Raw genomic sequence first — 13,978 nt, forward strand, 5'->3', positions numbered from 1 at the left:
TTCTTTTTTCTCTGCGCAGCTTTGGCCCCAAGGGGCGAAACCGTCTCCCTGTCTGGCTTGGGAGGCTGGGAGGTGGATAACTAGGATGGGGAGGCCGAAGGGGGGGTCTTGCGCAAGCGCACGCTGCTGCAAGGACGCCAATGCTGCTGCCTCTTGGAGCATAGGGAGGCAGAAGAGGAGGGAGGGAGAGGAGGGGAAGGGAGGGGGAGGCGGCACTTGGGCTGCAGCTCTCAACCCGAGGCTGTCAGTCTCTCTCAGCGCTCTGAAAGACCAAGAGAGGCTGCAGCGGAGTAGGATGCTCTGCGGAGCGCCCTGAGTCAGGGGCTCTAGAAGGAGCTTCGGGGACCGGGGCAACTGGACACCTTTCACCATGCATCAGTCCCTGACTCAGCAACGGTCCAGCGACATGTCCCTGCCCGATTCCATGGGTAAGTCTAGCCGCTAGTCCTGTCCTCAGGTCAGCGATAACAAGGGGATAAGTGCGTTGTCCTCCGGACAGCTGGCTCCTGGCTGCCCCAGAGCCAGAGCCAGAGCCAGAGCCAGAGAGAGGGCAGCTGGGTTGGGGGTCCTCAAACTCGAGTGTCAGGGAGGTGGACAGGAGCCCCAAGGCAGCGGCCCAGCTGTGATAAGGGTGACGCGCTGAGACTGGAGCGCCACGCGAGGGTCCGGAGTAGCCCTACCTAGCCCGGAGTGCGAGTGTGTGCGTGTCTGTGTGCGTGTGTACAGACTTGCAGTCAGTGGTAAATTCCAGCTGTTTGCGCATCAAAACACTTCTTTCAACCTGCGACTTCGCTTTCGATTCAACTCTCCTTCTTTGCAAAGTCCTCATCACTTCTGAGATCACGACTAATGAAAATTAGACTAAGCAGGGTCTTCACCACCCCCTCAACTCTCTAGGTGCTATTCTGAAATTCAGACCTGCAATGGTGGTGGGGGGTTAATTTACAGTTCGCAGAGAGGGGTGGGAGCTGCAACCCCGGGGAATGGGGATGGGGGAAGAAAAAGAGGGATGCTGGCGGGACAGGAATTCCTAAGGTATCACTGAAGACAGCCTAGCCCTGACATACGCAACAGAAAGATCAACAGTCCTTGAATATGCTTATTCTTCTGCTCCAGATACACGGAATGTGTGTGAGTGTGTGAGTGTGAGTGTGTGTGCGGGGGGGGGGCGGGGGTAGCGGTAAAGAACACAAGAAAAGAAGATCCAGCGAGAGCCCGCGCATCTTCTGAAGTCGCGCTTTTCCTCTTCAGAGGAATGAAGGGGGAGGGGCACCTTTCAACATTTTTAAAAACTAGGGGATTGCTACCTTCTTGCATCAACTTGGTGACTCTTTGAGGGAGCTATTCGGTAGCTACAAACGAATTACAAAACAAAAACAAAAACAGTTTCCTTTAGCTGTTAGGCACCTTCCCAAGCCCTGTGATTTCGCCGGGAGGAGAAATTAATTCAGAGCCTGAGAAAGCAGGAGGGGATTGTTGAGCCATGATTCCACCTAATCTTAAAATTTGCCTTTGATACACTTTAGCAAAATTCATTTCACCTTTTCTATCACACCTCACAGTCTGCAAAACTCCTCCGTCCCGAATTTCTGCCATTCAGTCTTCTCCGATGAATTTGCTGGAACATCCACAGGGGAGGGGCCGGGAGAAGATTGAGCCCAGTGTGAGCCCTCTGCTGCCTGCAAAAGACTCAGTCGCAACAAATTTCGTTCAAGGAAGGGGCCTCTGAAAGTATTTTCACCTGGATGGTGAAAATATTCTTATCTCCAGTGTTTTGGCATGTTTACTATGCGACTTGTGCCTTTCGTTTTTAAGGTCGTAGTTATTTGGAACTGGGTACAAAATGAGACCAAGGACTGGGATCCAAATCCAGAGCCCAGTAGTACCAGATTCTCCTGTACCCCCGCCCCCCACCCCACCTCACGCACACACAGACACACAGAACACCAAACGCACTCCTTGCCTTGACCAGCTGTGGCGCTAACATAGACCAGGCTCCCGGACATCAAGCCACAGCTCTAAAGAGAGCTGGACGCAAGAGGGCGAGGGTTCCGCAGCACCCTTTCTAACTGCGTGCAACAACCACCTGCAAACCAGTCCTCCCCACCCAGAGCCGTGTGGCTGCGGGGACTGAGGCCCAGGGTTCAAAGGCTTGCTACTTGACACTGCTCTGTGGGTTTCAGAACAAGATGAAGAGAATTCTCCCATTTATTCCCCGGGGGGCCCCCAGTCGGTCTTGTATTTCTGTAAAGATCTGCGCCACAAGAAGCTAAGTGGGTTTGCCCAGCTCAGGTTCGCCACTGCAGGGAAAGGAATCATAGATCTCACATAGATAAGGTACTATCGCCGTGAATCGTGTTTTGGTAATAATCCACAGGCAGAAGTCACTAGAAAATTCTTGAGTAGAGTGATAACTCTAGGTTCCCACAGTTTGGACAGCAGAATCTCCTTGGAGTTCCCTGGTGCTGATCCCACAGCCCAGGCCTGAATCAGCATCTAGGATGCTCCCACTTAACCAAGCTCTGGCAAAGCCACCTTCTTCTGCCAACGGAAGGAGAGGTGGTGGGTTTGTGTTTCTGCCTTAAAGGGCAGCATTTCTGAGAAGATTCCTTTTACAGGGAAGACACAGCTTCAATAAACAAACAAATAGACAAATAAATAAATAAAATGTAACACACACACCACACTACACACGACAGAACACACACACACACACACACACACACCCCTGCACCAAGGTGCCTGCACTACTTTTGCTGGTTGCCTCGGAATCAGCCGTTAGTCCAAGGCTGGGAAGGAGGCAGGCACTTGGGAATTATGAAGAGAGTTATTTAGCTGCTGCGCCCCTCCATCTTCTCCCAGTAAACCCCTCCTCCACTTTGGCAACAGCGCCCTCAGGCGCTAATGCACCAATACTACATCAGGGCATTCTCTCCACCCCCAACAACACATTTGTAATTTACTGAGCCATCTTTGATTTCTCCATGTCTTGAATAATTTACTAAAGAGTCGAGGGTAGTAGATCTCAGCGCCTTTAGGTACATGTTTGGGAGACTGGCCTTAAGGTTCATGTGTGGGCAGCCACCTGTTTCCAGGGATGCTCAAGTTGGGGACTTCTGAGATCCACTCTGCGGCAAAAGCTGACTCAGGTAAGCAAATGCTAATCCCCCCGAACATTCCAGTCTGAAAAGTACCCTGTCACCAGCACCTCAGTGCACAGAGCAGGATACGAAGCATCTCTGCTACATTTCAATAAAGATTACATGACCTCTTTTAGGAGGGGGCGATCAACCAATACGTACAAGGTAAAGCACACGTGTAAGAGGCAATATCCTATAAGGCAGTATCCTATTTTAGAGTAACTCACAGCTTGGCTCCTGTCAGATACACAATCCTGGAACTGGTGGCCATCATACGAGTTGTAGAAGAAACCTGCTGTCACAGTTTATATACTCACTAAGTCCTTTAGGGCATTGGAAACTGAGTTAATGGGTGATCAAAGTGGGGGGCTTGATTAAGATAATTTTTTTTTTGGTGGAAGGAGCTTTAAGCTTGCTTCAAATGAAGAGAGGATTCAGATACAAATACAGATCGGGGGGAGGGGCCTTGATTAGAGGGACCACAGGAGAAAGAATCTGATGCTGTCTGGAAGGGGGAGGCCAGCAAATGAGTGGGTGCCTATAGAGCTACATCCTGGTCCTCCGGTATCTGGGGTGAAGGTGGGGCACTGCAGAGAGGAAGGGCTGCAGTAGCTCTGCTGGGGGGGTGGGCAGGAAGTGCCAATAAGGAGATTTTGGCCTCTCGCTGCTATTGGTTGCAATAGTTGTTGAAACAGAACTGCCTATACTATACTAAGTACCAAGTAGACGGGGTGGTGTGGCTCTGTGGTTTTGACACTAGTTTGCCATAAAGCTTTCAATTCTGGGGAGCCCACAAAGTGTACCCTATTTCAAAAAGTGAATTCTATGAGCATGACCACATTGATTTGCACAACCCCTCCCCAGACATTTTCCCTAGGAGGAAAACAATTGTGGGATGTCATTACTTGTTTGTTTAGTAACTGCTGGCTACTTATTTATTGTGTATCTGACACAGCAAAAGGCATTCTTTACAGCCTTTGAGGCTATTTTAAGTAGCTCATGGTCTGAGCTTTTTATATGCTAATTTTTTATTTTTTAGAGACAGGGTTTCTGTGGCTGTCCTGGAACTCCCTCTGTAGAACGGGCTGGGCTGGCCTTGAGCTCACAGAGACCAGCCTGCCTCTGCCTCCCAAGTGCTGGGATTAAAGGCCTGCCCCCCACCACCCGGCTTTATATGTTAATTTAGTAAACAAAACCTAAATAAGATGGTCCTATATTTACAGAAACATCTAAGGCCAGCCCCAAATTGTACCTTAGTAAAAACAGGGTCCTTCCGCCTTCTAAAATACAGCAACAGGCAGACAAATGGCTTAAGTACATACAATACCTGCCTTTTAGGATCTCTGGCCACACTTTCCAAGTACCTTAAGGATTGTCTTGCTAAAAGTAGAAATGGACTTTATTAAGTCAAATTGAAACCACAGGTAAATGGGGGGGGGTCTTCATTTCAAAAGAATTTACCCAGAAATTCTTAAAAATTGTCACTTCTCCAAGTGCAATTAAAATCATTTGATTTTATGTAGTTAAGGTCTTCAGAATGTTAAATAAAAACTGACTGACAGACTAGAGACTAGGCAGTCAATCTAGTGCCCTAGGAGTTGTTTGAGCAGTGTGATCCCAAACCAATCTTAGTCGGACCCCTGTAGGGTGGTAGGATCTTTGGGTTTTTCTCAACAGATGAAATTTCATTTCAGATTCTAAAGCAAAAGGAAAAAAAAAGATTTCTAAATGACACCATGTGGTTTGCTGAGTCACTTTTCTGACCTGGCTCCTAGCTTTTAAGAGTTAGAGTGATATTTGCAAAGAAGACGCCAGGGCTGTGGATGAGCTTAAAGGTCATTTGGTAGGAACGAGCCGGTCAGCGAGACAGCAAATTAGAGAGACCACACCAGCCACACTTGCTCTTCCGATTTAGTCTCTAAGGTTACACAGTCCCTGTCTGTGTAAGATGCTCTCTGCGTCTTCCAGGGCAGAGAAAGGCTCGAGTTCGTATGTGCATGACAAACATGAAAGCAAGAAAAGAATGGGAGGTTGTATTAGTAAATTCATGTTAGAGTCCCACAGTGGAAGCCTGGGAGACTCACCAAGTATCTATCATGAAAATAAAATTAGGAACCCGGGTTTACAGACTCCCTTGGGTGCTCTGAAGTCAACAAGAAGGATAAGGAACCTGCAGGTAGATGAAAGAAATAAATCCTGTCCACTCCCCCCCTACCCCTCTACTGTTTCCTTCCCAGAACCAGGCAGTCCACATGGCCAGCCTTTGTTCATTAGTTTACCAACAGCATTCAGGTTGTCCTTTGCATCCCTGATGGCTACGGCAGACAAAGGATCCTGTTGTCACAGGTGTCTAGGGGCTTTTCGGTTTTTCTGCTTGGGGGCTGGCTTTCCACTTCACCGCAGAGCGCTCTCCTTTACAACCCCCGTTGCCTCCGAGACTGGAGCTTCACAGTAGGTTAGGGGCCTGTACCAGCTCAAACCGCGCCTCCATTTTGATGTAAAAAGGTCTTAGAACAGTATTGTCTTAGCTGGGTACCTGATGAGTCACATCCCTTAGTTTCAAGGATGATGTCAGGGGAGACCGTCAGCCCCTCCCGCCTCCCTCCGAGCCTTCGGTGGAGAGCTCACTGGGAAAGACCCAGGGTGGCATTTTTACGTTACTCTTCTATAAGGACAGGTAGCTTCAGGAGGCTGCTGGAACAGCCCTAGTTCCTGTTCACTCTTAGCTCTCACTACCAACAAGCCTCCTGGGTCTCTCTCAAAGGGTTTTCACCTCCCTTCCCTTCCTCTTTTTCTTCCCTCTCCTCCCAGTAGTGCAGTCTGGGCAGCTTCTCTGCTCCATAATTTGCAGAGGCTGCAGAGAGGCCTCTCAGAATGTCGGGTCTTATGAACGGACAGAAACCAAAGGTTCTCATCAGGGCCACTCAGGATATTTAAAGACCGATCATACAGCTCCCCACTGCTTCTTAGAGCCCTGTCTTCCTTAGGGCTTCAAGAGAGCTGGGTCCTAATAGTGTTGCCCATTTGGTTATTTTTTTTTCCCTGAGAGCTCCTAGGTGGTTAATTCTCCCGCGGTATTTCCTATTGAGGAGGCCTTCCTTGTGCCAGAGAAATGCCTGCATGGTATAAGGCAGGGCTTGGTTCCTAGCATACACAGTACTTGGTTCCTAAAAACATTTTAAATTGAAAAGTGAGCCTAGATACCATTTCTCTATCTGACTTAATAAGCTTGGTTTTGAAAAAAAATATTGGTTGGTGCTATCATGTGTGATAAGCCCTGAGCAGGAAGGAGCATGGGCTTCGTGCCATTTGTATTTATGTCAGCCTTGCATAAGTGTAAGTGTGTATAAGTTATAATCCTTCTTAGCTACCTCCCCTGATACAAATCTTTGTGGACTAATAGCCTTCAAACATTTACTTTATTAAGCACATTTGTTATGTGACAAATCTGGCCAACACACCATTTTTAAGTTTATGCATGAGGCAGCAAATGTCAGAAATAAATGAAAAATAAAATGCCAGTACCTGGCTCAGTTCTGATATTTACCCTAAAAATTAAATTTCATATCTCTAGCTTCTAAGAAAAAAATGTTCTTCGTAACCTGGTGCCTTTAAAATAGTTTCCTTTAAAACCCTCATACAAACACTTGTCGTTCATCATATGCCTTTATAATCTGCCCTAAAAAACACTCCACTAAGTGGTACGACACATCTTTTATAGAATGTCAAAAACACAAAATTGTTTTGCTGTTATATAACTGCTGAGTTTTCTCCTCTTGTTTGTTTTCAAAGAAGCACAATGTTTTTATGAGCAAAGTGGCGCCCGGCGACTGCAAAACGGAAGGTTCCCTTCTTTCTCTGCAGTTCACTCCCTAGAGATACCCCAGTTAGCAACAGGGGGAGGAAAGAGAAGCTTACTAGTTCATTTTCTCTGCTTTTCTCAGATGAACTGAACAATTTCAATGTCTCTCGGTTCTTACAGGGGCCTTCAATAGGAGGAAGCGGAACTCCATCTATGTTACTGTGACTCTGCTTATTGTGTCCATGTTAATTCTCACGGTGGGCCTCGCTGCAACGACCAGGACCCAGAATGTGACTGTGGGAGGTTACTACCCAGGAGTTATTGTAAGTACAGAGAGCAGAGGTCAGTCTCTGTCATTTGCTCGCTACAGAGTTAAAGACTCTCCTGGGCTGGTTTTCAATTGCCTTTGAGTTTTTAGCATTTGCTCCGATTCCCTCCCTCTGTTTCTTTGCAACTATACAGAGAGGTGACTCTCCTTAGGAAAAACACAGGACTGAAAGAGACTTGGAAGAGTCCCAGTGTCTTCCTTAACTAAGATTGAGATCCTAAACATGTCATCTTATTGTCTAGGGTGTTGGTTTTCTGATTGAAGACATGGTCCTTTTTAGCAGCATCCATTTTAGCTAAGTGCTCGCCTTTGAGTTGTTTTCTTGTGTGTGATAGAGGCCACCTGATCTTCCCTTGAGTCTGAGAACACCAGCATCTCCACTTTGCCTGGCCAAGAGCCCTCATTCACTTGCAAAGTGGTCCTCCCAGGAAAGGGTGTGGAAGACATATTTTAAATATGTGCATATTTATTCATTTGTAAATCACATACACACTCACAAAATGTATGTAAAATGGAAATTCAAACTTTAGATGAAAATGAAACTCCAATTTTAGTATCGTTTTATACAGACACTAAAATGTTACAGGATGTTATGTGAAGTTCAAAGGGAATACCTACAAGCCCATATTTCAAGTGGCCCATGAGCTCTTTGTGAATATTTTTGGCTGGATTCTTATCAGGCATGTTTAAGTTGTCATCAGAGCCACTGGTCTTTTAAAAATTCCTTAAAATATGGCTCTTACAATGTGTCTGATTTTAAAATGTGTACAGGAGGTAGAATAGCAATTCTGCCATTTTTCACTGGTTATTTGTTATTAGGATCAACTTCAATTTGTAATTCCCCAATAGGATTTCCAAATCTCTCGTCCATTTTGTTAGTCCTCACTTGGTTAAAAGTTGATAATCTAATCTTATCATACATAAAATGGCCTACCATTAACAATTCACTACTTGGAATTTGCCCTCTTTGCAAAGGATGGCACCCGTGATCTGGCCTTCCTAATGATAGAGAAAAGCCAGTGACAGTCCATTTATGGAACATTGTCATAACGTCTGTTTTCTTACTTCCGATAAACAGTAAATAAGAATCAAAGTTCTTAGTCCAGTGGATTGTTTGCCCTCCCCTGCAGTGTGTGCAATCCATTTTCTCAATGGTGGAATTTGCTACATAAAAATAATCTCATTTACCAGCTTGGTAACATAATGAGACTCTGTCAAAACAAACAAAAACCCCTTCTATGAATAATACTGTTGAACCCCAAATCTTCAGTCTAGAGATCGAATCTTATTTTATTTTTAGATTTATTTATTCATTATGTATATATACAATGGTCTGCCTGCATGTGTCCCTGCAGACAGAAGTTGGCACCAGATCTTATTACCGGTGGTTGTGAGCCACCACATGGTTGCTGGGAATTGAACTCAAGACCTCTGGAAGAACAGTCAATGCTCTTAACCACTGAGCCCACTCTCCAGACCCCTGAATCTTATTTTAATATTAATGAAATGATTCCTGAATTGTAATTGTAAGAGAGTAGGAAGATGTTAAAAATGGTTCTTTTTTTTTTTTTTTCGAGACAGGGTTTCTCAGTGGTTTTGGAGCCTGTCCTGGAACTAACTCTGTAGACCAGGCTGGTCTCAAACTCACAGAGATCCGCCTGCCTCTGCCTCCCAAGTGCTGGGATTAAAGGAGTGCGCCACCACCGCCCGGCTCATTTTTTTTTTAAACAAAAATTTAAACAGCAAAGAAATCAGACATGATTTTAGGTCTCAGTCTGTATTTCTCACTCTCTCACTCAAAAGAGAAGAGGTTAAGGATGACGCCTTTAACAAGCCGTCACTGTGAGTGACCAGCTTGGAGCCTGTTGCCTAGGTCACCAATTCCCTTCCACACTCTCACTCCTCAAGAGCCTTTTGAAAAACTGGGCTTGACGTTGGGTCTGACGTAAGCTGAACCTCCTTCAAGCCTAAGGTTGCTAATGGAAGTTATGTAGTTTGGGGGGAAGGTAGGGCTCCCCCAGCTTAGGGCAGGTGTTTCACAGACCCAGGTTGGTACCCAGTGCCCTTTGTTAAACATGTGATGCGAGAACTCACCCTGTCCACTTCCTGTGGTGAGGCAAGAAAATCAGCTGTCAGCAGAATTGGGTTTTATTTTTAAAAGCAAGCAAAGGGGAGGGGAAGAAAGAGAAAGCATTTTGGTGGCTTGGAAAGGAATTTACAGGGTCTTTGTGACTTTGTGTGCTTCAGGTTGCTGCATTAGTGAAATCTCTGCAACCGAAGAGCAAATGCTCAAGCCAGGATCCAGAGTAGCTGCGGGCGAAGGGAGGGTACTACTTTTTATGTTAGTGCAAACCTTCTCTGTAGAATATCTGACTGTGGGAGGCTAGGTTGGAATACATTAACAAAGGAATAAGGACTCGTGATTGCTGTTATTCAAGTACTTGATGTTCAGCTAGCACTGGTAATTGAAGCAGCGGGGGCATTTCCCCTTCTCCCCCCCTCCCCAAGCCGTGTGTGTATGTGTTTCACTAAAAGTAAACTTAATCAGAGATAATGTTGCATCCCTGTCCCCCCACACTGGTTTAATTTTACAAATTTGTTCTCTGAATGTTTGTGGATCATTTCTTTAAAATGGGTTTTAATTATACAGAGTGAAGCAGAAACGATAGCAGATAGAACAGTCAAAAAATCCATTTACGTTTATAGGTCAGACAGTGTTATAGCAAATACAATTAGGACTTCTATCTCTGCAGCAGTAAATGCCTGAGAACCCACATTTGCCCCTGAACGAAGGGCTTCACTAATTGAATAGTTTGGGTTATTAGGGAGAAATGGTGACTTCCCCACCCAGGTATGAGCATGAACCTTGTGCTGAGTCTGTGAAAAATGCAGATCTCTCCTCCATATCCCCAGAGACTTTGATTCTGGTGGACTCTATGAATGTGATTTCTTTTCATAAGCTAATCTTTGACCGAAAAAGTAATACAAGCTAAATATACATTTTACTAGTCACTCCAGGGAAATGTAATTTAGGTGGACCCAGAGGCCAGATGGGAGATAAAACACACTTAACAGTAAAACCAGAGAGAGTACAAATCAGACAGAGTATTTGGAGATTCTGCACTGTCAAATTGGTCATTTTGAATATAAATTATAATTGTATGGATCTGTGAAAACATTCCAAGTTATCCTGAGCTCATCTATTTTGTTCTCAAGTCCAACTAAATGTGTTAGCAATGCATGAGCATTTGAATGTTCAAAACATAAATTACGGATAAAATACCCAATTACAAGAAAATGGACACACATTTCACTTAAATACTAAGACCTTTGGCATTTCAAATGCAGCGAGGTGTTTAATACGCAGTGAGGCATATTATAATAGCATGCTAGCTAGTCTACCTGAGTTATAATGCAATGTTGTCATTCTAAGGTACAAACGCACACATGCCTCTTTAAGGATGAGCTAACCTGTACAGGCTGAAATGTAAGGTTTTGAACCATTTGGACTGATAAAGACAAAGTGGCTTATGATTTTTTTTTATTATCCTCCAATGTTTGAGGCATCTTCCATTCCTTTTTATTTTGAAAGCCTAAAAACTATCCACGAGCCTTGGTTATTGAATCAAGCTGAAAAAGGCTGAGGCATGGAGGAAGGTTGTTCCATTCATTCTTCTATATCTTTTCTTGCCAGGAGAAGGAAGTCTGCAAATGTGTTTCCCAAGCAACCCACAAGATGGAGTTGGCCCCTTGGTCAGCAAGGAAAACCTTTCTGGCGTTCTAGTCTCAGGGTTATTGTCCTGTAGGGCCCCGTGTTTTCTTTCAGCACAGAAACATGGGCGCTTCAATCCATTTCCTGGAGAGGGCTAGTTGATTGAAAACCGTATTGAGTCACGGTGGGATATCAGCAGACAGGGACAATAGGAACATTCAATAGTGTAGAAGCCTTCTCCGAGCCACATGACTTTCTTTACCTGCACACATAAGGACTCTGTAAAGAAATGTAAGGACATTGATGTCCAATGGTATTTTGAGTACTTAGGAAACAATCAGGAGCCCTGGAGAGACGGGTTTTGTGATTGCTGTAAATTAAACAGACATTGTTCTAAAACAATTTCTAAACTTCCTGACTGCATTTTAAGGATATAATTTAAATCCTGATGTGTTGAACAAACTTGTTCAATGCCACAAGTGTCTAACTTCCATTGTCTTCTTGTTGGCCTGGTGGCATGCCATGCAGAGCTCTCTGAAGAAGCCCTCAGTCTGGCCTCCTGCTGCTTCTGCTTTTCACAGCATCGCCTGCTTATAATTTGAGCTTTTCTGCCTCCAAACTGCCACTTACATAGTTTTCCGAATGTTCCCTCTGTTGTCTCCACTAAATTCTGTCTATTATTCTACATAACAGGAACATTCTTAAGCTACTGAGGTTTACAGTGTTACCTATTATCTTTGAACTCTCTTCTATTGAAGCCTCTTATTCCTGCTTCCCAGAAAAGACTCTTATCTTATTTTGTGTTCTCTGTTGGACAATATCCTCATTTATCTTTGTTTATACAGGTCCACAATTTCTTGAGCAAGGTATACTTCAGGATTTAGACTTTAATTTTGGAGAAAATTATAGTGATATACCTTCTAGCATTCTAGTAGGACTTTGGAAAGCAATACAATCAAGTTCTTTCATAATTCTGTCATAAAATATGAATTTTAATATAAAGTAGGGTAAAGATTATATTTTAAAAACTCATATCAGTTCAAGATCAAGCTTTACCACCAAATTGGGCATCAGAATGTTCGTTTAGTTTCCAGAGACTTTTGAATTTCTGGGTTATAGAAAGGAATTGTGGACTGTTTTAGCTAATAGTAGCATGAATTCCTTGAGCCTATCTCACTGTTCTTGGCGTCACATCCCACCTCAACATCCAACTCCAAACCATAGATCAAACACAAGATATGCCACAGAGTATATGCCCAATTAATATTTATTTGAGCCTCTGTCTTGGATGTTTGGGGCAGTGGATGCGAATAGGGACAGGTAATAAGGTCCAGTTGCCAGAGTCCATCAGCTAGATATGATGGCCCATTCCTGCAATCCCAGCATCTGGGAGCCTGAGGCAGAAGGAATGACAAGTTCAAGGCCACCTGAATTACAAAATGAAGCTTTGCCCAAAAAATTAAAAAAAAATACCCTCAAGCCAGAAATCCATAAAAACCTTCCAATCTGACTCTAATTTCTAGTGATTGGTATTTTTTATGTGATAAGAGGAGAGAGCCAAAACAAAGAAAACCAGTTATTTGTTCAGTTAGTGGAAAGAACTATGGAAGTCCAAAGGTCTAAACATTACCCGATTCCTTGAAGCTCTTGATGAGGAACCAAAAAGTACCTTGCCTTTTGGAGGTCTTGAAAGCTACCATTACCATTTTTTTAAGTGTGTCTTTTTTATATGCATGGGAGTTTCTTCCATGTATATCTATGCACCATGCCAGAAGGGGACCTTGGAACCACTGGGATTTGAGGTACAGGTGGTTGTTAGTCACCATGTGGTTGCTATGGAGCAAACTCAGATCCTCTGGAAGAGCTAGCCAATGCGCAAACCACTGACCCCTTCATCTGGTCCTTGAGAGCTAGCATTTGATTAGAAGCAGCTGCCCATTTTCAGGAGACAGGTGGCTCCTTTATTTTTACCCCCTGAGCTCTCCCTCACTCTATCCCTGCAGAGAACACTTTCCCTAAGGAGTAAGACCCTGTTGCTTCAAAGTCACTATTCTATAAACACTGACCTGGATGTGTAGCACATGCTTTTAATTCCGGCATGCAGGTAGATCTTTGTGAGTTCCAGAAGAGCCAGGGTTACATAGTGTGACCCTGTTTTAAAAACAACAACAAAACCCACAAGTAGCCACTGACCTCTAAGGCCTCAAGATGTGACTGTTGCTAACTAGATAGTCTGAGGGCTAGTCCTGGCTTTGAGATGAATGTGGTATACGGTTCTTATAATTCTCTAGACTTCTGCTTTCCCTTCTGCCTAATGGGAATGATAGTAACACTTTTAAACTTCTGTATCATTTCTATAGTCAAAGCTGGGACACAGGTATACATTTAATGTAAAGTTCTTAGACATAAGGTCTTTCAACAATACCAGAAAGTTTATCTATCTACAACCTAGGTAAGTGATTTCTTTAATCACTCAATAGATGTTAGTTCCTTGCCTGCCGACCTCCACACATCTTCTGAACCCATATAACAAGCCTCCTCTTCTACAGAAATTTAAGGGTACCTTTTATTTAGCAGCCACAAACTTCATTTCGTTTGATCCTTGTAACAAAACTGTCTCATAAATACTTTGATATTACCATTTTAAAATGTTGAGATCACATTTATCTATTTAATTTTTAATTTTGTGCTGAGGATAGGGTGGTGAACATGAGCAGGCATGCCACAGTGCAGGTGTGGAGTCAGAGGACAGTTTGGTGAAGTTCTCTCTTTCCATCATATGTATCCTGGAGGTTGAACTCAGGCTATCAGGCTTAGCATCAGGGGCTCTTTCCTGTTAAGTCATCTCACTGGCTCCATGATGCCATTTTATAGAAGAGAAAGCTGAAGCACCAAGTGTTTCAGGGACTGGCCAAGGTTACATGGTTTATGAGTGGCAGAGCCAGGACTATGATCTGGAGTGAATTCCTCTCAGATCACAGAATCCTGGGTTTTTT

General features: G+C 44.1%; 1 protein-coding gene across 2 annotated transcripts in view; it reads left to right on the forward strand.

Moving 5' to 3' along the window:
- Window positions 1-208: 208 nt before the first annotated feature.
- Tmem255a (transmembrane protein 255A) overlaps window positions 209-13,978 on the forward strand; it is a 54,770-nt gene continuing 41,000 nt past the window's right edge. For both annotated transcript variants that reach the window (XM_005358444.3, XM_005358445.3), the window contains exons 1-2: window positions 209-428; window positions 7,123-7,265. In XM_005358444.3, the coding sequence (XP_005358501.1) occupies window positions 371-428; window positions 7,123-7,265 (201 nt within the window). In that variant the 5' untranslated portion in view covers window positions 209-370. The remainder of the gene's footprint in view (window positions 429-7,122; window positions 7,266-13,978) is intronic.

This window comes from Microtus ochrogaster, chromosome X, assembly GCF_000317375.1.
Source record: "Microtus ochrogaster isolate Prairie Vole_2 chromosome X, MicOch1.0, whole genome shotgun sequence".
NCBI classification, from domain to species: Eukaryota; Metazoa; Chordata; class Mammalia; order Rodentia; family Cricetidae; genus Microtus; species Microtus ochrogaster.